The sequence below is a fragment of the Tiliqua scincoides genome, chromosome 9 (assembly GCF_035046505.1).
Source record: "Tiliqua scincoides isolate rTilSci1 chromosome 9, rTilSci1.hap2, whole genome shotgun sequence".
Lineage (NCBI taxonomy): Eukaryota > Metazoa > Chordata > Lepidosauria > Squamata > Scincidae > Tiliqua > Tiliqua scincoides.
Window position 1 is genome coordinate 9,702,244 of NC_089829.1, and position 23,523 is coordinate 9,725,766.

General features: G+C 47.9%; 1 protein-coding gene across 1 annotated transcript in view; it reads left to right on the forward strand.

Moving 5' to 3' along the window:
* KAZN (kazrin, periplakin interacting protein) overlaps positions 1-23,523 on the forward strand; it is a 225,123-nt gene that overhangs the window by 166,770 nt on the left and 34,830 nt on the right. The window contains exon 2 of the mRNA XM_066637543.1: positions 508-699. Coding sequence (XP_066493640.1) covers positions 508-699 — 192 coding nt within the window. The remainder of the gene's footprint in view (positions 1-507; positions 700-23,523) is intronic.

A 23,523-nucleotide genomic window follows, 5' to 3' on the forward strand; every position in this document is an offset into this window, starting at 1 on the left:
TAACATGGAAAGAAAGTTTTACTCGAAACAAGGAAGTATGTGAAACAGGAGACTTAAGTTACTACCTGCTGTTAAGCCCCCCCAAACCTCTGGAGGAAAAGTTCATTATGGGTTACAAGTCATAGTACGAGGTAGGTATGTGCAAGCTCTTGGTTTTAGAGGCAGGCTGCCTCTGGTTGCGAGATGCAGGGGACGGCACCAGGACGCAGCTTGTATCTGTTGTCTGTGTGCTCCCTGGGACATTTGGTGGGCCACTGTGAGATACAGGAAGCTGGACTAGATGGGCCTTTGGCCTGATCCAGCAGGGCTCTTCTTATGTTCTTAACCTATTGCTGAATTCTTTTTCTACCTGGGGCGAATTCCTTGCTAGTGTTGTAGCAGCTATAAAACCGAAACAATGCCTGGGATCCTGCCTTGCCAACTCTTAGAGGGCTGGGGGATCTTCCTGAGCTAAGAAAAGAGCATCCGCCATTCACTTCCTGACATTGTCTTCCTCTTTCCTCCCAGTGCTCCTTCGAGAAGAGGTGTCCCAGCTTCAGGAGGAGGTTCACTTACTCCGGCAAATGAAGGACATGCTCACAAAAGACCTGGAGGAGGCACACGGCGGCAAGTCCCCCGAGATCCTCTCTGCCACGGAGCTCAAGGTCCAGTTGGCCCAGAAAGAGCAGGAGCTCGCGAGAGCCAAAGAAGCCCTCCAAGGTAAGAAGAGTTCGACCATCGCCCTCTGTGCCTCTCCTGCAGCCGGGGCAGATCCAGTGTTTGTGCTGGGGGGGGCATACGCACTATCTTAACCGGCCCACAGGTGTACACATTTGGTCCTTGTTGCGTATATGCAACATTGAGCAGAAATGGCTTAACTCCAGAACCCTGGTCAACCAGGCAGCTAGTCTTGGATTCCCAGTTGAACTTGGCCTCTGTGGGTGAGGTTTGTTGAGTGGGTAGACCTGAGCTTCCACCCAGATCTACTGGCCTCTATGGCCAAGGTTTGCTGGATGGTTAGACCTGGGATCCCGACCGTACTTGGACTGCTCCCCATCCTGGTGAGCGCCCTTCCCTGCTGGTGCAACAGTTTGGGGAGGCCACACACCAATGGCCCCCCCTTGGATCCACTCCTGCCTGCAGCAATGTGGCCTGTGAGGATGTCAGGTTCTGGTTCTTCCAGCCTTCTTGTGTTGCCTGGTTTTGTTTCTATTTTTGAAAAGCAACTTGTTCCTTGTTGAGCAGCTTTTGGCACCTGTTGCAAACAGATTCACACTCTGTTGGTTCTTCTTCATTGCCCTTGTTGTCCTCAGCCTCGTTTTGCCCATGCCGCCATTGAATCTAATTGGCTGATTTTGTCACAGGTGTGTCGATGCTATTTTTGACGTTTATGACATCAAGGGTTCTGGTCAACAAAGCCATGTGGGTTAAGATGACCAATAGGCAATGTGGGCAAAGGCGAGCAGATGAGTCTAAAAGCAATATGAAAGTTCAGCAAAGTGGAATGTGGTCTGGGGAATGATCATGTGCAACAGGGAGAGATGTTGATATAAAGTGCATTCAGGTTAAAGGAAGGAGAAGGTGTGTTTCTAAAGCTATTGATGTATCTGGATTTCTCTGTGGTTGATTTGGCTTTGTCTGCACGATTCCAACTTGTGCAATTGAGGAAGAGGAGGGGAAATCCTGAAGATAGAGAATCTGAGCTTTTATTTCAACAGGCAGTGCATGTTTCTAGCTGTCGTTGGCTAAGGAGGGAAACCTTTAAACCAGGGTTGCTCAATACGTCAATTGCGATCGACTGGTCGATCGCGAGGCAAAATGAGTCGATTGCAGGCTTCTCTCCCGTCCACGCATTCCTGGGAGTGAGCCCCTTTGACTCTACTGGGGCTGACTCGTGAGTAGACATGGAGAGGAGCCGCTCGCAAGCTTCTCTCCCGTCCACGCATCCCTGGGAGTGAGCCCCTGGCAGGCTTGTGAGACCAGGGAGTGAGCCCAGGGAGTGAGTCCAGGGAGCCCAGGGAGTGAGTCCAGGGAGCCCAGGGAGTGAGCCCAAGGAGTGAGTCCAGGGAGCCCAGGAAGTGAGCCCAGGGAGCCCAGGGAGTGAGCCCAGGGAGTGAGCCCCTGGCAGGCTCATCCCTGGGAGAGGAGCCGTTGGCAGGCTTCTCTCCTGTCCATGCATCCATGGGAGTGAGCCCCATTGTCTCTACTGGGGCTGACTCATGAGTAGACCTGGAGAGGAGCCACTGGCAGGCTTCTCTCCCGTCCACGCATCCCTGGGAGTGAGCCCCGTTGACTCTACTGGGGCTGACTTACTTTTCCCCTGTTTTTGCACTGGTCTTGCTGTGATGTCTATATAGAGATCTTCCCTCCCCCACACCTTTCCCCTGTTTTTGCACTGGTATGTATGGAGATCTGCCCCCCCCCCCAACTTCCATCTGTTGGTTCTGCGTGCAAGGGGTTTTGCACTGGTCTTGCTGTGATGTCTATACAGAGATCTTCCCTCTCCCACAACTTTCCCCTGCTTTTGCACTGGTATGTATGGAGATCTGCCCCCCTCCCAACTTCAATCTGTTGGTTCTGTGTGCAAGGGGTTTTGCACTGATCTTGCTGTGATGTCTATATAGAGATCTTCCCCGCACCTTTCCCCTGTTTTTGCACTGGTCTGTATAGAGATCTGCTCCCCCCCCCCCACTTGTATTGGAATCAAGGAAGATCTGGTGAGGAGGTAGATGTGGTATCAGCAGTGGCCCCTTTAAGGGTAAGGCCTGGGCATCCAGCAGAGTGTGCTGCACAGCTGCAGCCACTGGAAGGCAATAGGGCCCTCAGGGATATAAGAGCACCTGAGGCAGGAAGGGCTCCACTTATTTATGTGAATCAGCCTTTTCCTACATGAAGATCATTAAGTTCCACCATGACTGATGAGCATTTGGAAGTGTGCTTGAGGCTGGCAGTCAGCAGCTACTGTCCAGACTATGCATCCTTGGCTGATTCACTTCAGTGCAAGTCATCAAAGTAAACTCAAGTAATTACAAAAATGTTTATAGTTAATTATGTTGTGTTGTGCAATATTGTGCCGTTTCAGCCACACTAGATGCTGTTCCAGAACCACCTTTCAGAGCGCGATACCATAGTCTTTCGAGACTGAAGGTTGCCAACAACCTCTGTGCAATATTGGCTCATGCAGTTATGCAAGGCACACCAACATACATTGTACACATAAATGTTATATGTTATGATGGCGCGAACATTGTAAAAAAACTCTGGTAGATCTTCCGGGCCTTGCTGGGTTTCAAAGTAGCTCTCCAGCCAAAAAAGTGTGAGCACCCCTGCTTTAAACGGTCTGTAATGACCCACTTATTGTTTTCATTCTTTCTTGGATTGGGCGGGGGGAGTCTTTTATTCTAAGAATGGATAGCCAGCTTGTTAGCTTTCCATAGTCTCTGAAATGAGCTCAGACTCAGATCCATATATAAAATTATCATGAAAAAGTTGAACATCAGAATAACCCTTCAGATAACAATTGTCAACAGCTCAAGCCAATGTGTGTCTACTCAGAAGTAAGTCCCGTTGTGCTTAAGAGGGCTTATCCCCAGGAAAGTGTGTCTAGGATTACAGCCTAAGTGACCTTCTCTGCTGTGGAGTGAAAACTCTTCACCTCTCACCCAGTGGTCTCAAGGGGCTGGGCAGAGTGATCTCATGTTGCCAGCCTCCCGAGGGAGCTCTGACCTGTCACTGCCCTGCAAAAAAGCCTTTTCTGTGGCAAATGGGGCCTTTGCTAAGTAAAGAAGCGCAAAAGAAAACAAGAGCTCTGCTGTGAATTTGTACTGACTTCCAGTAGTACTTTTTTAAATCCATGTGAGTCAGAGCCTGCACTGCTGCATCTTGAGGTTGTGAGTTCTACACATAAGTGTTTTCACACACATACACTGGATTCAAATGCAAGTTGCAGGGAGAGCAATAGTGGGAGAGGGGCTTGCCCTGCTGGTGAACTTTTGAGAGGCACCTAGTGGGCCACTGTGGACTACCTAGACTTTTAAGAGGCACCTGGTGGTCGTGGACTAGCTGGATCCCCTTGGGCCTGATCCAGCAGGGCTCTCCTCATGATTTTATGTTCTTATGCAGGGATTCAAACAGGCTGGATGCAACCCGCAGAAACCCTTTATCCATCCCACATGACAGTTGGTCTCTCCCAGCACCACCATCAGCTGCTTTCAGCTGCTGAGGTATCCCTGCTGAAAGGGTGACCCAACATGAGAACTGGGCTCTCCCATATCTTGAAAAGATTATCAAGGTTTCCATATTTTCTCTTCTCTCATTTACAACTAATGAGTTCCCAGGTGAAAAAATAAGTGCTTATTTCTGGTCATCACCTGCTTAATGACATCACTTCCTACTTAATGATGTCACTTCCAGCCCTCGGCAGGCACTGTGAATGCTATTCAGCCCACGGTATGAAACAAGTATGACACCTCTGTTCTTATGCCTCTTTTTACATATTGGTGCAGGTATGAAAAAGGACATCATAGAATTGGAAGGGATTCACAGGGTCATCTAGTCCAGCCCCTTGCCTGTTGCAGGAAATCTTCCTAAAGCGACTCCACAGGTGCCTGTCAAGGCATGGTTCTCTGTGTTAGAGAACCAGGACTTCACTAGGGATGTGATATTTCTTAACCACACTAAACTGACAGCCCCGATTGTTCCCATCCATCCAAATTACCAGCAGAGGAAAGCATGACGCTTGGTTATTTGCTGCCACCGGGAGACTCTAAATATAGCTTTGAATCCCTTGCTGTACCACATGTAGGTTTCGCTCGTCTGGTTCCTTTCCAAAGGTTGCAGGAGAGATACCGTCAAAAGACTTCAGGCTCAAACATGATAAAGGCACTGTTTATTTTGCAAACAGGCAGAAGCAACACTGGGAGAAAAATGGATTGTAACCCCTGTGCCAAGAAGGCAACCTCCAAGAGGCCAACAAAACCGGATGCTAGAAATCCAGGACTGGAACCTTTTGCCCATTTAAAAAAATATTCACAAGACATTGGGGGTGGGCTGACTTGAGTTATGGCTGGGGGGGGATTAACTATTTCCCCCTCTCCAAGCTGTTTCCTAATTAATATTACCCTCTGAAGCTGTGTTGTTTGTTTGTTTGTTTTGTTCCCTGTAATGGAAAGAATTGTTTAGAGAGGTTAATTTTTATAGAAAAAGTGCTACAGTATGGCAGTGTTTCTCAAACTGTGGGTCGGGACCCACTAGGTGGGTTGCGAGTCAATTTCAGGTGGGTCTCCATTCATTTCTATATTTAATTTTTAATATATTAGACTTGATGCTACCATGGCATGTAACTGCACTGGGGAAATGTGACAGCTCTGTACTTTTAACAGGCTACTATGTATATGCTTTTAACTATGATAGTCAATGGGACTTACTCCTGGGAAAGTGTGGGTAGGATTGCAGCCTAGGATTGTTAAAAAATTTCCCTGCTTGATGATGTCACTTCCGGTCATGACATAACTTCTAGTGGGTCCTGACAGATTTTTGTTGTGAAAAGTGGGTCCCGATGCTGAAAGTGTGAGAACCACAAGTATAGGGTTTTTTATGCCCTTCTCCCACTCTGCAGTTCTCACGCAAATGGGGAGGGGAGGTGACTCCTATAAGTTCTCTCTCTCTCTCTCTCTCTCTCTCTCTCTCTCTCTCTCGCTTAGAATGTTAGAATTGGAATTTTTCCAGGATGCCATCTCGCCCAACCCCTGCTCAGTGCAGATGCTCTAACCCACCATGCACCTCTCCTCCACTCTTCCTCTTGTGCTTCTTTGTGCTCTTTGCTTTTCCAATTGCAGTGATGTGAGAGGAGGAGCATCGGCTGTGTCTCTTTGCACCTAGTGGCGCACCTCTGGGAAGTCTGTATTTGGTGAAGACCCCACAGGTTGCTGAGTAGGAGCAGTGGCATTTGATGCTCTGCCTCAGGCACTGGAAGTTCTCGAACCAGCTTTGGGGCTTGAGCAGAGGGAGCTTCCTGGATTGTTTGCGCTCTGAGGTTTGCGCTCTGACTGCTTCTCCTCCACCCCATGCCTGCCATTCCCAAAAGGCATTGCTAGAAAATACATATGCAAATTATTGCTGGGCCACTTTCAATGCTCAGAAAAACTTCTCTCTTTTTTTAAAGTGTCCAAGAATGACTCTGACATTTTGCAGCCAATTACAATTTGAGCACTATAGTTTTTCCACACCGGTGCTTAGTGCAAAGGAATGCCTTGATTACCGCCAGCGCTACGTTCCTGCCAAGCATGGCTGCATCTGGCTGTGCTTCAGAGGCTCCAGTGGTGCTTTGCTAGTGCCCAGCTCTCCTTTCCTAACACCAGCTCAGCATCGGCCAAGTGGTAGTAACAGATGTTCATTCTCATTTGGAGATGGGAGGCTCCTATTGCTGCCTTTGATGAATATTTTCATATTAATGGAGAAATGCTGAGACATGCTTTCCTGAGCCCCTTCAGCACCGAGACTGGCTGAAGAGGGGCTTACTTTGCACTCACCCGGATGGAAAATAGGGATTTAGTGGCCACCTTTGAGGTGCGTGAAACACATTTCTGGTGTGGTTTTAGATAATGTGTTGACTGTCGGGCAAATAATATGATAAGCTGCCTATGCTCTCCGTATTCTTGCAGGATTGGAAGAAAGAACATGTCTCATACTAGGAGAATGGGTGGATAGATTGACTGTAGACCGCTTAGAGGAAAATGACCTCCTGCCCCAGTCAAGGCTGGATTGCATTGTAATTTTTAGCAGGATGCGTAGCTTCTTTCAGTTCTGCTCTTATTGGTATTCCCTCTGTCTTTTGGACCTGCTCCCTTTGAAATCCAGCACAAATTCAGGATCTTGAAATGTCGGGAAGGGATTCTGCAAAACCCTCTGCCATTTGTACTCCTATGGAAAACAGGTGGAAAATAAAACAAAAAACCTCACACTTCTTGGCTCATCCACCACCTGAGGCAACTGTCTCAATCAGCCTCATTGATGAGCCGTCACTATCCCTGGCAGAAAATGACACACTGCAAAAAAAAAAATCAAATCAAACGATTTGATCTGATTTGACACAGTGCACATCATTTCAAGTCAAGGAGAAGCCTGGAGCCATAGTGAGTCCTCCCCACCACCCTTTTCTGCTTGGGAAAGGCAGGTGAATCTGGCAGGAAGGACTGGGCAGCCTTGGGTTCAAATGGAGAACCTCATTTGAATCGGACCTAGCTCAAAACTCCAGTTAGGCCCAATTTGGCTCAAGACAGGGGTCGGTCTTCTTGAGTGGGGGTGGGAGTTCTTGATTTCAAACTTCCCCAACATGGTCTCACTTCATCTCTGGTTTTAAAACACTTTTTATTTTGAACATTGTTCTGCGTTTTGAAAAATTGTTAAGTTAAATGTGAGTTTTGAAGCCTAATATAAGCAGATGTCAAACCTGTTATTTGCAGTTAGTACGAAGTCTCTAGATTCTCTAAGCCAGCCGTTTTCAACCGCTGTGCCGTGGCACACTGGTGTGCCACGAATAGTCCCCAGGTGCGCCGCGGGAGTTGGGTGGAGGGTCATTTGTTAGTAGGACCATTAGGGGATATGAGCCCCCCACTAATAGCATGATGTGCCTTGTCAGTTGTCAAAAACTGATGGTGTGCCTTGACAATTCTAGTACCTTGTCAAAGTGCCATGAGACGAAAAAGGTTGGAAATCACTGCTCTAGGCCCAATATAAACCTCCCCCAAACAGGGGAGGTGGGAGTGACAAGGAAACTGGGCATGGGGCCGCTGGCGGCCACTTATGGTGCGATTGTGAAGCCCCTGAAGGGGTCTCAAGGAGCCCCAGGACTCCTAGGCACACCCTTGGAGAAACACTGTTCAGGTTCATCATTCGCCTCTTGTCCACGCTTCCTTTTCCTCTCTCTCTGAATCTGAGGAGTGGAAAGAGAGGTAGCAGTAACAGTTAAACTGCAGGTACCATCCTCAGTTGGCTTCATGAATGGGCCCGCCCCAACGGTGGCTACGTTTTGTTTTCAGTTTCTGCACCCATTTAGCTAGATGGACCGCTGAGGATCATTTCCTCTCTTTCATCTTTGCAATAACACCAAATGATTTCTTAGCACCCACTATTAATCTGTTCCTGCAGTTGTTCATCTGTGCATAATGTTTGCAACTATTTCTATTAATTTTCTTATTAATCCTATTTGGAATGAAGTTCTCTAGTGACTAATAAGCCTTTTTCTTACACTGTAGCGCTAATCACTTTTCAAAAGGGGGGGAGGAGGAGGAGTTTGATGTGATGAAAACCCCAAAATATATTAATTTTGGTCCACGTTCTCTGAAATGGAAAACACAAAATAATAGCAACATCTTTTTGGTCTCCTCTATTATTTATTAAGGAGGAGGACTTTGTCAGCATTGCATAATTAGCCATTTGTTTTGGATGAAACTATTGGTGAGAGCAAACTCTCTAAAATCTGTCCGTTAATTTGAATGAAGCTCAGGTCTTAATACATTCAGGCCCCAATCCTGTCCCCCGCCACTAGCACCAAGGTTGGCAACCTTCAGTCTCGAATGACTATGGTATAAGCCTACAGCACCCGGTATTCCCAGGCGGTCTCCCATCCAAGTACTAACCAGGCCTGAACCTGCTTAGCTTCCAAGATCAGACAAGATCAGGCATGTGCAGGGTAACAGTAAGGCATGCATGCCAAAACACTGTGTGCTGCATGCTGTGGTGGTGGTGGGGCACTCAGGCAGACTCCAAGAGGGAAGTAGAAGTATCCCACCATGATATCTCACCTCCTCCTCACTTCCTCTTCTGCTTTATTCTCTTCCATTTCGAGTCTACGAAATGGATGGGGAAGGAAGAGGACAAGGGGAAATAGATGGGAGAAGGTCAACTTGCCCAACCCAATGCCTATAGCAGGAAACTCTCTTAGAGCATCTCCAGCAAACGCTTGTTGAGCCTCTGCTTGAAGATCTCCAGCAAGGGTGAATCCACCACCTCCCTCGGCAATCTGTTCCACTGCCAAACTGCCCTTACCGACAACGACAACTGCTCGTTGTCAGATTCTGGATCCTGCACCTTGGCAGCTTGTAAGGGTGAAAGGGTGTAACTGGCTCCTCCTTGTCTAAGCCAGAATCCTGTCACTTAAAGTCTCAACTGTGACACATCCCTTGTAATGTGTCACAGGTAAACACAGGGACATGCTTGCAATGCTGCACTTCTCGGCTAGGGATCACGACCCAGAGCTCTTCTGCCCCATAGTTATGACCAAATGCTGCTTGGTCAGCAACACCAATTCTTATGTTCTTATGTAACACCCTGTTCTCCATTGATTTGAAAGCCAAAGAACCCAGTGAACCTCCTTCAGAACTGTACTTGTCCATGGGTGATCCATATTGTGACAAGTGCCTTCTCAGCTGGCATGTGTGCAGGAGTGCCTTAGTGTTCCTGCGCATGCATTAACATGGATGTATGCTAAGATATTCCCAAGTTCACATATGCTGGGATTTAATGTTGAGACTCCCTGGGCAAGGAGGTGGAGCCTTGAAGGGTGAGACAAGCAGCATTTGAATGAGGGATTTCTGAAGACAAAAGTAGGGACAAAAATGGGACAGTGATTAACCCGGAATCGGCCTCCATGAATAGGGACTGTTTCTGGGAAGATGTGTAAGCTTCTAGTCTATCCCTGTGATATCTAAATGGGGAGGAGGGGGGACCGCCTCCCCCCCCCCCAACAACTCACCCTTGTTTGGTAGACATTTCTACACTTTGGGGGCTCTTCACACCCTTTGCGGTATGCCGCCTTTAAGACGCAGGAAGGCTCCTGCTAATTAGAACTGCTGATTTCTATGGGTTAGCAGCTATTGAGCTGAATTCATTGCAGATCTCTGGGAATCTGCATACAAATTGCATTTTGCTCTTAGTAGTTGGTATGCAGGAGAGGTTTTTCCTTGTGAAAAAAAAGAAAGGAGTTTGCTTTTTTAAAAAACAAAAACCCTCTTCTTCAAATTGCTAACTAAAAGAGGGAGACCAGAAAGGAAACTTTGTATTTCCACCTTGATAAATGCATTTCCATCTCCAGGGTTCCTTTAGTCATTACTCGCATTTCAGATCTTCATCTTTGCCAGGTCATATCTGCCCTTTTCTAACCGTGCATGAGTGGAGCCACATCTGGGCAAAGGTCTGGTCAGCACAGCAGTGACATGGCCAGAGCAATGACATGACCAGCATAGCAGAGCCAAGTTAGTGTTGGCCCGGTTGGCTAAACAGCTAGAAGGCCTTCTGTCTCCCTCCTCCGCCCCGCCATTCAAACTGATGACAGTGGAAGGGCTTCATTTCCCTTAGAGATACCAAACATGATTGGGTATGTGGCATGATGATGTCATCAGGTGCAGGATGTCATCTCTGATTGGCCAGGACTGTGCAGTGAAGAAGACTCTTGAATTAAGATAATGGTGGTAAAACAGTGGCCGAAAAAATTATAGGCAAGAGCAGCTTCCCCACTAGGGGAAGATTAAAGGGGCCCAGCATCAAGTGATCTTCCATAGGCACCTATGTTTTGTATTTTCTATTGTATATTGTATTTTTATTTATTTTTTACTCTACAAATTGTAAGCTACCTTGGGCATCTGCTTTCAGCAGAAGGAAGGAAGGAAGGAAGGAAGGAAGGAAGGAAGGAAGGATCAGTCCTGACTCAAAAGTAAAACTCACTTTGAGCCCGATCCTATGCCTGTTTACTCAGAAGTAAGTTCCATTATAGACAATGGGACTTACTCCCAGGAAAGTGCAGATAGGATTGCAGCCCTAGGGGCTTCTGCTACTCCCAACATCATGGCAATGATGCAATTAACAACAAGGATTGCAACTGATGACACAGCAGATTGGGGTAATGAAAATCAGTCTCCTGGCATAAAAATGTCTGGATCAGGAAAACAACCCAATACGTTTGACATTTTGGTCTGTTCAGAAGGATAGGCTGCATATTGATTTGTTTAAGGGAGTTGTAAACAGAGTGTTTTCAAGTTTGGGGATGGGTGGGCTGAAGTCCTTTTCATTGTTTGAGGTCTACAGGGGTCACCCACCAATACAAAAGTTTGAGAACTGCTGGATTGAAAGTTGCAGGCCTATGGGGGGAAAAAAGTGTGACATGATTGTTTCCTCCTGGTCACCTGGCAATGGCTGAGTTATACCCAGTGATCTCCATCTGCTGACTGGAACGTCCCAAGACATGGTCAACCCAACATTGCCTAGTGTCTGAGGCAGCCCAGCAAATGCTGCCTCTGCTACTCTTTTTCCTTCTGCCCCCTGGATTTGAAATAAAAGAGGGGAAAGGAGCAGAACAGGAAGTGTGGAGAGTGATGGGTTACTCTTGCTCTGTTAGTTTCTGAATCCAAGGAGCAAGAAAAGGAATGGTGGAGGAGAGCCAATACAGGTAGGCAACCTACCACCTGAGGTCTAATGGATGTTCTCACCCTGTACAGAGGATTCTCCCTGCTGCAGCTCTGGCATCCAACCCAGCTGTCCATGTGGAACTATGAACAAGGAGCTGATGCCCAACTCCCAGAGTCCTGCCTTGTGTCCTCACTGCCTAACTCTAAGGTTCTTTAGAAGAAACTTTGATGCCTGTACTAGTGAAACAGGAACCTTGTAGGTGCCATTATCTGCCAAACTTGGGGACAAAGAAATAATTTGCCCCTTGACTATCTGGTAAAGTTTGAACATCCCTGCCTTCAAAGAATTCTACTGTTTGGGTTCATATTTTTTTTCCTGCAGAACATAAGAACATAAAAACAGCCCCACTGGATCAGGCCATAGGCCCATCTAGTCCAGCTTCCTGTATCTCACAGCAGCCCACCAAATGCCCCAGGGAGCACACCTGATAACAAGAGACCTCATCCTGGTGCCCTGCCTTGCATCTGGCATTCTGACATAACCCATTTTTAAAATCAGGAGGTTGCACATACACATCATGGCTTGTAACCCATAATGGATTTTTCCTCCAGAAACTTGTCCAATCTCCTTTTAAAGGCGTCCAGGCTAGACGCCATCACCACATCCTGTGGCAAGGAGTTCCACAGACCAACCACATGCTGAGTAAAGAAATATTTTCTTTTGTCTGTTCTAACTCTCCCAACACTCAATTTTAGTGGATGTCCCCTGTTTCTGGGGTTATGTGAGAACATGAATTTCCAAGTCTGGGCAGGTGTGGTTGAACTTCCAAATCAGATCTGTGTCCCTCTTGCAGCTCTTTTGCAAGCAAAGGGTTGCACAGCTGGCTGTTGGCAGGGCTGGCTCTTAATACCAGCTGGTGCAACCCAGCACCATCTAAAAATGGGCAAGCCACATGGCAGGGAGTGATAGCAGATAGATTGCACCATGTCCTGGTTTTCCATTGCCGGAAGAGGGGATTTTGTGCCTGTGTGCGTATATGTTTTGATTCCCTCCCCCCCCCCCCCCCATAAAATGTGCTTTGCTGGGTTTTCTGTTTTGTTTCACCTGCTGTCAAGGGCTGAATTCAAACATTTTGGTGGAGGATAAAAGGGTCACCAGCCCTCCTCTCTAGCAATCATGCATGGATCTAAATTGCTGAGGAGGTATCAGCTGAGCATTTTTGACATGCTGTTAACCAGCCTTGTGAAGTGGCTAATTTTAAGACACAAGAAAAATTTGTTTGGGGTTCATGGCCTGAAGCCTCTCTGCTCTTTTCCCACTTGCTAACAGGCTTGATGCTCTTGCTCTCTGGTTAATTTGCATAAGAAATGTGTTCCAAATAGCTCTATCAGGATAAAGTATTTCTGCTTGACAACACGGTGTTGGGGGGGGGCTATTCTTGGGGTTGTGGGTGGGCAGAGGTTTTCCTGTGGGAGAATTTGGGATGGCAGACATGAATGCACTGAGCACATTGATTTAGCTGCCAGTACACAAAGCACATCAAAGGGCAACCACAATGCTGAGGAGGTTGGAGTACCTTCCCAGCAAGGAAGAGCTAGATGTGATACTTGGGGGGGGGGGAGAAGGAGACCCCCACCTCCCCCCCAGACCCTGGTCTTCAAGGCATGAGAGCTGCTGAAGGGGGGGCCAGGGATGCATAAGCAGTGTTCCCTGGGCTGCAGAGTGGTCAGGGAGAGCTTGGGGCAAGGCCACAGTACCTCAAAGTCCAAGGGAAGTGGGTTAGCAAGCCACCCCAATCCTCCACCTCCCCAGTGAGGCTGACCCACCTCTCTAACTCTGGGCTAGATCCAATCGAGGGGTCAAGCCTTTTGTCCCCCAGTCCTCATCATGGACTAGCAGTGGGTGTTTCAGCCCTGCTACCCTTTGCGCTTTTTCACCTGGCCCCTCCCACCCTGCCTTCCCTCTGTGATACCCAGATGCACCACCCCATCCACTGCCACTGAAGTGGGAATTTCCAGTCTATTCAGCAGTGATGTGGGTCGGCCGGTGGGGCTGTTGACGCTCTGCCCACTGGCACCATCTGGGCAGCTGTGCCATATCTCAGGCTGACACTGACACAGCCGGCCTCTGCTGTAGCAAGGAAGTCTGTCCCCAGACACTATGGTGAGATTTTTTTTTTTTAGTTTCTAAAAAAATGGCAGAAGGTGGGACATTATATCAGTCAATAAAATATGTGGGATGAAGAAAGTGGGGAGAGAACTGTTTCTCCTTCTCTCATCACCTTCTCCCATTTCATTCTTATAACTCAGGGCAACCCAGTGAAACAAACTGGCAGAAAATTCAAAACAAACACCAAAAAGCTCTTCTTAACACCTCCCAGAATCAATCAAAGCAATTCACCATCATGATGATGGGCTAGAATTTCACAAAGCACATTGAGTGCTAGGAAATATAGCTTGATCTGTGCTGGAAAAGAACTGTTTGGGTCATATTCCTTTGTGTTGAGGTCATATTCCTTTGTGTGGTGTTGAGCATTATGAACACTCCAAAGTTGTGTAAATTCCCAGCAAGGAAATATGAATTTTGATGGCATCACTACCTGTTCCCGGTGGTTATTAATTATTGCTACAAGTGAAAGAGATCGCAAGAAAGTGACACTCTGGATGGGTTCTGAGTCAGTCAACAAGGCTACTCTTGACACAGTTGGCTTTGTGTGTTGTGGGGGCAAGGGAGAGAGAGAGAGATTGGACTGTGGGAATGTACATCCTGCAACTGATTATGCAAGGAGCTGTTATGTAAATAAGACAGATGATTTAAGAGCTGCCTATGAAATACTCAGCATATTTATGACCACAGAGAAAAATTGCCACCCTGCTGCACTATCAGAATAAGAGACATTTGTCATGGATAAAAAGTGAGATGGGAGCCCTGGGAAATCGCTTTTCCTTTGTCTCCCCCCTTCTCTGCATTCCCCAAGCCCTCCCCAATTCAATAACATTGTACTTGGTTTTAAATTAGCTAATTAAAATCAGGTGTTTTAATTATGGATTGTTGCCGTCCATCAGTTTTTAGTGGACTCGTTATGGTTTTTGACTGAGCCTTTCGCAGTGTGGATTTGAAGGGCAAAATTCCTCTGGGTGGCAGAAAATGCTGGAGCAGCACCTCATGAAAAGATACAGGGAAGGATGCCTCATTAAAATGTGATTTAATACTTAAGGGGGGGGTGGAGAGCACAGTTCAATCATTCACTCCCAGCTCCTCCTTTCTGATCCCTATTCTTGGTGAAGCGGTGTCCTGATTCGGTCTCTATTTTTGTCCTTTGAAGATGTCCTTTCCACTCAAATACGTTCCGGTACAGAATACAGTGACTGTCAAATAGTCAAAAACCCAACTTCCAGAGGGACAGCTACACTGCAGCCAAAACAAAGGAGTGTCCCATAGTGTTCTGAAGAGGAACAGATTCCATGCCAGGCTGGTCATGACAGCCTCAGGTAGTTGCCTCCTCTGATGGATTTGCAGCGGTGCAGACCTCTCCCTGCTCGCTCCACAGCTTCTTCTGCTCCCTGGATCCAGCAGAGGAAATCAGAGCAGAGGAAGAGGTGTGGTCGAGAGGAGAGTGATGGGCTACAGCGGGGGTATCAAAGTTATATCATACATCAGGCCAAACAGCATAAATGACGCCTGCTGAAGGCCAGAAGTGACTTCATTAACAGGAAGTGCCATCAATAAGCAGGCGATGACCAGAAATAAGCACCTAGAAATTCTCACCTAGAAATTCATTAGCTACAAATGACAGAAGAGAAAATATGCAAATCCCGATCATATTTCCAAGATATGGGAGAGCCCAGTTATCATGATGGCCACCCTTTCAGCTGCACTGCTTCCGCCAAGGCATCTCTTTGCAGCTCAGCAACTGAGAGCAGCTGATGGCGGTTCTGGGAGAGTCTAAGGGCACAGTCCTAACCAGGTCTACTCAGAAGTAAGTTCTATTTTGTTCAATGGGGCTTACTCTCAGGAAAGTGTTGTTAGGATTGCAGCCTCAGGGCTGGCTGAAGAGCTTAAGTTTGGCTTTACATTTGACACCCCTGAGCTAGAGTACCCACCACTCCTTTCCTTCACACTTCCTTATCTGCCCCATTTCCTTCTTCCTGTTTTAAGTCCAGGGACCAAGAGGAAGAGAAGGAGCTGGCACCTCACATCTACTCGATATCTTTTAGTGCTGCCGTAATTGGCAATAATGCCATCTTCTTTGTCTGTATCTCAAGACAAACCTTTGGTTCTGTGTGATTCCTCAATTAATATAATTGAATCCCACTTACCGATAATTTTCCATTTATCATATCCCTGCTGCAGTCTCCCTTTGAAGTCAACTGCAGTATCGATGTCGGGTTGCTAGCAGTCCTGAGCACTGACCCCTAAGCTTTCCACCAACAGCTCCTTCACCATCCCCATTGGTGAATGGGGGGGGGGGGGTCCTGTGGCATCTGACCAGTACTGGGTCAGAGGTTCAGAGGGGCGGCCCACCCAGGTGTGTTTTCTGAGTGATATGGGCCCCCAGCTTGTGCCACCTCTGGTCAAATAACAAAGGGCGTCAAGTGTCAGACATAGAAACTGAATTTTGTGGGAGATCAAAAGCAGTAGCAAAATGGTTAAGAGTAACCCACAACAGTGGTCCAAGTGTGGCTCACACACACACACTGAGTTGCATTCTGGGACGCCCTGTGTGGATCATGCCAACATGGCCTCTTGGGATGGCAAAATGCCCATCTCTGCATTGAGAGTCTAGGCCAGTGATTTTCAATCTTTTTTTGTCTCATGGCAAGGTACTAAAATTGTCAAGGCACACCATCAGTTTTTTAACAATTGACAAGGCACACTGTGCTGTTGGTGGAGGGCTCATATCCCCCAATGGTCCTATTAATAAATGACCTTCCACCAAACTCCCATGGCATACCTGGGGACCAATCACAGCACACCAGTGTGACACAGCACAGTGGTTGAAAATGGTTTGTCTAGGCCAGGCGTGCTCAAAACGTCGATCGCAATCGACCGGTCGATCGCGAAGCAAAATCCGATCGATCGCGCGCCGAGCCTCCCGTCCGCCATGTTGAAAGGGGGGAAAGAGCCCCGGAGCTTCCCGATTGGCCCGCCATCGCATCCAGGACACTCGGCGGCGCCGGGCCAATCGGGAAGCTCCGGGGCTCTTTCTCACCCCTTTCATTGATTGAAAGGGGCGGGAAAGAGCCCTGGAGCTTCCTGATTGGCCCACCATGTTGAAAGGGGCGGGGAAGAGCCCCAGAGCTTCCCGATTGGCCCGCCATCGCATCCGGGACACTCGGTGGCGCCGGGCCAATCAGGAAGCTCCGGGGCTCTTTCCTGCCCCTTTCAACATGGCGGGCCAATCGGGAAGTTCCAGGGCTCTTTCCCGCCCCTTTCATTGATATTCCTGCAGCGGCTGAGGGAAGGGCGCGTGGCGGGAGAGGCGGCTGCCGCGGAGGCTGAAGGGCCCGGGCCCCGTCCTTGGGAGAAGGTGGAGGCGGAGGGGGGACTCCCGCGAGGGGAGGGCTGGAAGGAAGGAGGGCCCTGGTCGCCCTCCCCTTCCCCCCTCCCCTCCCCAGGCATGGACCGCGGTGGGGGTGAAGGAGGCGGCGGCGGCGGCGGCAGCAGTCGTCCAGGAGGGTCCCGGCCTGGGTGAGTGCGAGCGAGGAGAGAGGCCCAGCTGGGCAGAGCACCAGTGGCACTTACCGCCCCATCCTATGCATGTCTACTCAGAAGTAAGCTCCATTGAGTTCAGTGGGCCTTACTCCCAGGAAAGTGTGGGCAGGGTGGCAGCCTTGGTCTGCTCAGCCCACGAACCTCATTCCCTTCTACCCCTTTTTTCCCCTGGAGTGTCAAGGAGACAAAAGGAAACAGTGCCTCTGAGCGCGTGCAGAGTGCCTTTCCTTCTCTGCTGCTTTGAGTGTTGCTAGCAGTCTCTACCCACTAGGGTAGATCTCCGGGCCTTGCTAGGTTTCAAAGTAGCTCTCGAGCCAAAAAAGTGTGAGCACCCCTGGTCTAGGCTTTCTCTATCAGCCGTTTTCCAAGGGGACGGAGGCGGATGAATCAGCTCCAATGAGTTCTTTTCTCCCCTTCCTCACCTGCAATCAGTTTAACATTTGGATGTCTGGGGTAATGGAGGCGTCTCGCACGCCTCCAGTTGACTGCTGTTTAGGGAGGGATTGTTGTTTGTGCCTCGGATATTTAAGTTGCTATTTTAACGCATCCTAATGGCCCCCTTTGGCAGCCGAGCCTTGCGTCCCTTGCTATTAGGCTGTCCTTTCAAACGCCAGAGAAATCTCCTGCCCGTGGCAAAGCCAACGCTTAATAAGAACAGGAAAAATAAAAACCCTGTTCTTTTCATTCTTGATAGTATATCGTTAATGAGGGTTTGGCGGCTGGCGCTTGGATGTGATGACGGCGAGATGCAGGTGGCCGCTGACCAATTGCAGGTTGCAGTTTCCTTCCAGAACAGCTAAATAATGCTTTTGCAGGAATCTGCCATGCACGGCACAGCGATAAGCACCTGCCCGTCAACAGCAGATATGATGGAGGCCTGCGACCGCGCGCTCTTCCATTCGCAGAACTGGCAGCCAAGAGCCTTGTGCTTTGGAACGCTAAACATTTCTGTCTGAGAGGCAGATTGTGCTGTGATGAGAAGGACCCACTGTGGTCAGCTCACAATTTTTTTGTGACTCCTCTGGCCTAAGTACATGCAGTGTCATTTGCTTCACATTTACCCCTTGTGACCTATATCTTCTGTCTCCCGTTCCTCCTCTTCTTTTGTTGCCGCCCCCACTTTTCAAACTGCAAGCTCCTTGGAGCAGAGACTTGTCTGCCTTTCATATCTTCCTCTGATGGTGTGTTTGAAGTCCTCGCACCGGGCGCGGTGTGGTTTTCTGATTGACAGCGTGAAACGAAAGCTTGCAACAAAACAAAAGTGTGCCCGGAAGGCTCAGCAGCCAAAAAGATAATACAAAGTCATGGTAAAGACAGGCATACCATTTTCAAATGGTGGCCACAGTTTGAAAGGACCGTCACGGCCTTCAAAGCGCAAGTCTTTCTTTTTCATCCTGGTGCAAACTTGGCAGGCAGGAACACTGCTCTTTTTCAGCATAGTTTCAAGCTGAACCAGGGTAGACTCCACCTCCAATGCTGATTCTGTTGTAATTGTGATTACTTATCATTGGCTAGTGTCTGTGACATCACCAACACAAACCCACACTCCTCCCTTAGGGTCTGGAGAGTAGGCAGGAGGGAAATCCTAGCCAGGTAGGCCTACTAGTACAATCCAAAATCCTCAGAAAAGGATCTATGGAAAATTAGAATTTGTTGGATTATGGCATAGTCAGAGACTGGCCCCTCCATGATGTCAACTGGAGCAGTGACAGCATATTGGTGGGGAGCGCCCATCTTCGTCCACCTACTTGCAAAAATGGCTCGTCTTTCTCCTTCCACTCCCTGGATTGGAAAAGGAAGAGGAGAAAAGGCTTTCATGTTAGCAAGATTGAACATATTTCCATCTGCAATACACCTAGGGAGATTTTCTAAGATCCCTCGTTCAAATAGATCATGTCTGTTTTGTTCACTTGAACCAGATACTTTGGATCTTCTTCGGTGTGCTGCCCATCATAACCTCAGGTCCCACCTACTTGGCCCTTTTTTCTCTTCTCTTCCTGCTTCTCTTGTTGAGCCTTTCCCAATCCTTCTTAGTGATTACTCCCCTTCCATCACCATTTTGGTGGCAGAATTACTGGCGGCAGTTTCTATGGCAATGGCCAGAAGTTAATAGTTGATAAAGTTGTATCTCTTTGCCTTGTTATATGTATTATTATCGTTGGACTTTCTATATGCCAATAAAGGTTTACCAAAGTAAGCTACAATATTGGAGAGCGGGAAGAACAGAGACTAGTGCATCATCGGGTAAGGGGGGCAGCATTTGGCATGTGGCCTCAGGTGTCAGGAGGTCTTTGACTGGTCTGATATTGTGCACTGTGTATGCTAGAGGTCATTTGGGCTATTTCAGACAGTGATCTGGTGATGATGAGCATCCTGTGCTCCCTTCCCCCTCTCCATACATTAAGAAAAGCCTCAACATATAAGATTCAAGAAGAGCACCTTTGCAGAACTACCACATGGCCAGGTGGGCAGGTAATTCTGCTGCTTCCTTGTTGAATCTGGATGCCATCTGGATGCCCAGATAGTTGTAAACTATTCAGTAGTTGGCACATTGACACATGTAGATGGCACATCATCAAGCCTTGGTCTCTTAAGGCCAAGCCCAGAAATTATCTATGTGTTCCAGCTTGACTCCTTCAGAGAAAGCATCTCAATGTGTTTAAAATCTCACCCACTTCCCTTTAATAAGAAAGCCCGAATGAATCTCTGGTTTCGAATGTCCTGTGTAGCTTGGCCCTTAGTCTGACTTTTCTTTCCCTAGACATTGTGGCTTGAGAGCCAGGATGGGGTCGTGGTTTGGGAATTGAACCTGGAAGCTTCCTGGGGGATCTGGGCGCAGTCACACTCTCTCTCTCTCACCTACCTTACCGGGTTGTTGTGATGACAGAAAGAGGGAAGGAGCTACGTACACTGCCCCAAGCTCCTTGGAGGAAGGAGTGGTCTAAAAATGCAAAAAAATAAATTATTAAGAGCTTATTGTGACTTTGATGAGTCACAATAAGCTGAAGAACATATGATGTTCTGAACATATGCTATATGTTCAGAACATATGATGTTCTGAACATATGCTATATATAGAACATATGCTATATGTTCTTTGATGAGCTGAAGAACATATAGCAACTTTCCTGTCCTGTCCACCCCGACCCTTCTCACCCACCATCAGGCCTGTACAAAGACATACATAAGGAACTTTTGTTTTTATAGCAAACTCTACAGATGTGATGGATAAGGCTTTGTGTTCAAGTGGCACACACAGTGACAGCTGTTCAGGGGCAGGGCAGGGCAGAGAGGCAAGACCCACCAGAAGAAACCAAAACACAGGCCTGCTGGTGTGCAGGGAGCAGCGCCATCTGCTGGATGCCAGAGTAATTCACTTTCCTGCAACCAAGCCCCGAGGTGGCTCACGGATGTTGAGCAATGGAACCCAGAATTTGGTACAAATTCCCAGGAAATGATGATGCCAAAATCCTTGGCAACTTCTTCAGTGCTTGGGTTTGGAGTGACAGGGAACTCTTATAGCCACACAAAGGAAATTTGGGCTCCCTCCAAAGTCTATTTTGAATCATAAGCTCTCTATTTTTATTTTTATTTTTTGTTAAAAAGGCATGTGGAACAGATCAGATTGGGACACACTATGACTATTTTCTGTTTGGAAATTTGGGTTTTTGATGGCCTCCGTCATCCCTCACTCTAGGTCAGTGTTTCTCAAACTGGGACAGGACCCACTAGGTGGGTCGCAAGCCAATTTCAGGTGGGTCCCCATTCATTTCAATATTTTATTTTTAATATTATTAGACTTGATGCTACCATGATATGTGACTGCATTTGGGGAAATGTTACAGACCTGTACTTTTAACAAGTTACTATGTATATTCTTTTAACAATGTTAGTAAATGGGACTTATTCCTGGGTAAGTGTGGGTAGGATTGCAGCCTAAGATTGTTAAAAACTTTCCTGCTTGATGATGTCGCTTCTGGAGAGGACATCACTTCTGGTGGGTCCTGGCAGATTCTCTTTTAACAAGTGGGTCCTGGTGCTAAATGTGTGAGAACCACTGCTCTAGGGATTACTGGGACAAGGATAGAGTGAGGGATTCTAAGATACAATCAGAGAGTGTGAGCAGCCCCAGGTATACCATACCTCGTCCTCAGGACTGCTTTGCACTGTATAGTTTTGTGCCAAAATACATACTAGCCAGTCTTAATTTTTCAGCATTGAAAAGTGTCCTTTTGGGACGCATCTTCCTTCCCCTCTCCATTTGCAGTCTGCTTTCCTCCTCCTCTTCCACCCAACCACCAGATGCTTTAGCCAACCCTATTGTGGTGCTAGAAACAAAAAGCCACTGGGCTTTTGTTCTGGATGCTGGCAGGGTTAGGATGATGGCTTAAATAGCCAAGGGCCATTCTGCAAGTTCAGCCTTCTCAGTGTCGGCTTCTGAAAACCATCACAACAGCCAGGCTTTTTCATATTTCTGAGTAAAATGAAATGTTGCTGAGAGACAGTAGGGCAAGGTTCCTCAAATGTCACAGCGCACTGAAGATGCAATGAGAAAAAGCAGGATGTCAGCGAAGAAAATGTCAACGTGTTGCGTAATATGGGGAGGGGGGTGCCAGTGGGACAAACTGGGGGCTTGATATAGGCCATGGCAAGGCCAATGCCAAACCTGTGCTCAGGACAGCATGCCAAATGCCGCCCTCCACTGCTGTTCCTTCTCAGAAGTGTCAATGGCACGACAATGTGCTAAAATGATATCAGCGACATTTCTGGGTTGCACCAGGGGAAAAGGCCTCAAAAAGAGTGGGAAATGATCTGGCAAGGGTGGGTGGGCCCTTCTGCAGCTCCAGAGAGAGAGCCGAGCTCCCCACACGGTGCTCTCACGCTGTGCTCTCACATTGTGTTGCACTCACGCTGCCAAGTAGCTTGGCCAACATGGGTCCATGACATCTCCAGAAACTGTCATGACACCTAGTTTGGGAACCTCTGAAGTTAGGGGTATATCCGGCTTCCAAGTTACCTATTTTGTTTCTCATGTGGAACTGATGCATTAAGAGTCCTCCATTGTTCTTTTGTTATTTCTGAATATTGGACACAGAGTCTGTGCACACAGAGTCTACTGCAGCTTTCAACTTCCTTGGGGTCTTCATTTCTTTTGTTATTCTACCCACCATCCTTCTCCCCTTCAAACTTCCCTTGCTCCATTCCCTTTTTTCTTTCCAAATCCAAGGAGTGAGAGGAAGAACAACGGAGGCATGTCCTCCAATCTGCCGCCTGAGGCAAGAGCCTCAATTGGCCTCCTGAACTGACCTGCCCTGATATTTACTGCCAAAAGCACAATGGTAAAATATGCATGGATCCCTTGATTCTAGTCTTGTGCCTGGTCCACTGAGAAGATCTCCTGCACAAGCCCTACTGAACTCAGTTTGGATTGTCCACTTGTGGAAAAGTAGTGACTCATTTCACTTGACTTTTTAAAATTGCCTTTTTTCTTTAAATTGGCTTGTAATGCTTTGGTGCATGCATGTTTTTGCACTACTGCTTTATACAGCTTGGTGTGGGGGAAATCCTGTCTTGTTTTTCATCAAGAGGCCCCAAGAAATGAGGCTGCAGGACCCTGGAGAGCTCCAGAGAAGCAGGTTGCTCAGACCAGGGTCAGAGGAGGGACAAGGACAAAGGAGGGACAAGGACCTACAGGCCCCTCCTAGGCTGTGCTTCTTGGTCTGGAACACAGAGGGGTTGAAAAGGGCAGCCCTCTGGTCTGGAGGTTTGTCACTCTATTCTATTCTCCCTGGCCCATTTCCATCACTGATGCACAGGCTTGGTGGAGTATGACATCCTGGTACCTGAAGATGCCCAGGCTTTGGCTCAGCGAAACTGATTCTGGGGTTTCAACTTCTGAAATCTCATGACTAGCAGGTCAACTGGTAGCATAAGCAATATCAGTGGTGGAGGCATTCTTGCCCAGCAGTGCCCCCCTCAGTGATGGGGCTACTGAGATCAGACTAAAACACAGTTATCAGAAAGGTCAATTTAGCCCCATTAGGGGGTTAAAGTCAGCCAGCCTATGGCCGTACGGAATACCAGTCCTACCATCCTGAACTGATAAAGGTCAATTGGGAATTATGGGTGGACTGCAGGGATGACCCAAACCTCCTCTTCCGTTCCTAATGAGGCGAGTCACTGCTGCAACCCCCCCCCACACACACACACATTGTTGTGACTGCAAGCTTGTACACCCCATCTTTCATTCCTTCTCCCAGTACCAAAGGATGGCATCACTGCTCATCTCTCTTTGCTGCAGAAGAGGAAGTGAGGAGAGTAGAGTGATGGCAGCCTAGAGTGTGTCTTGGGGGAAAGAGGAGCAGCAGCTGCACATGTGGTAATGTGTCTGGTCAGTTGGTGGAGGTGGGTGTGTTTGGGGCACAT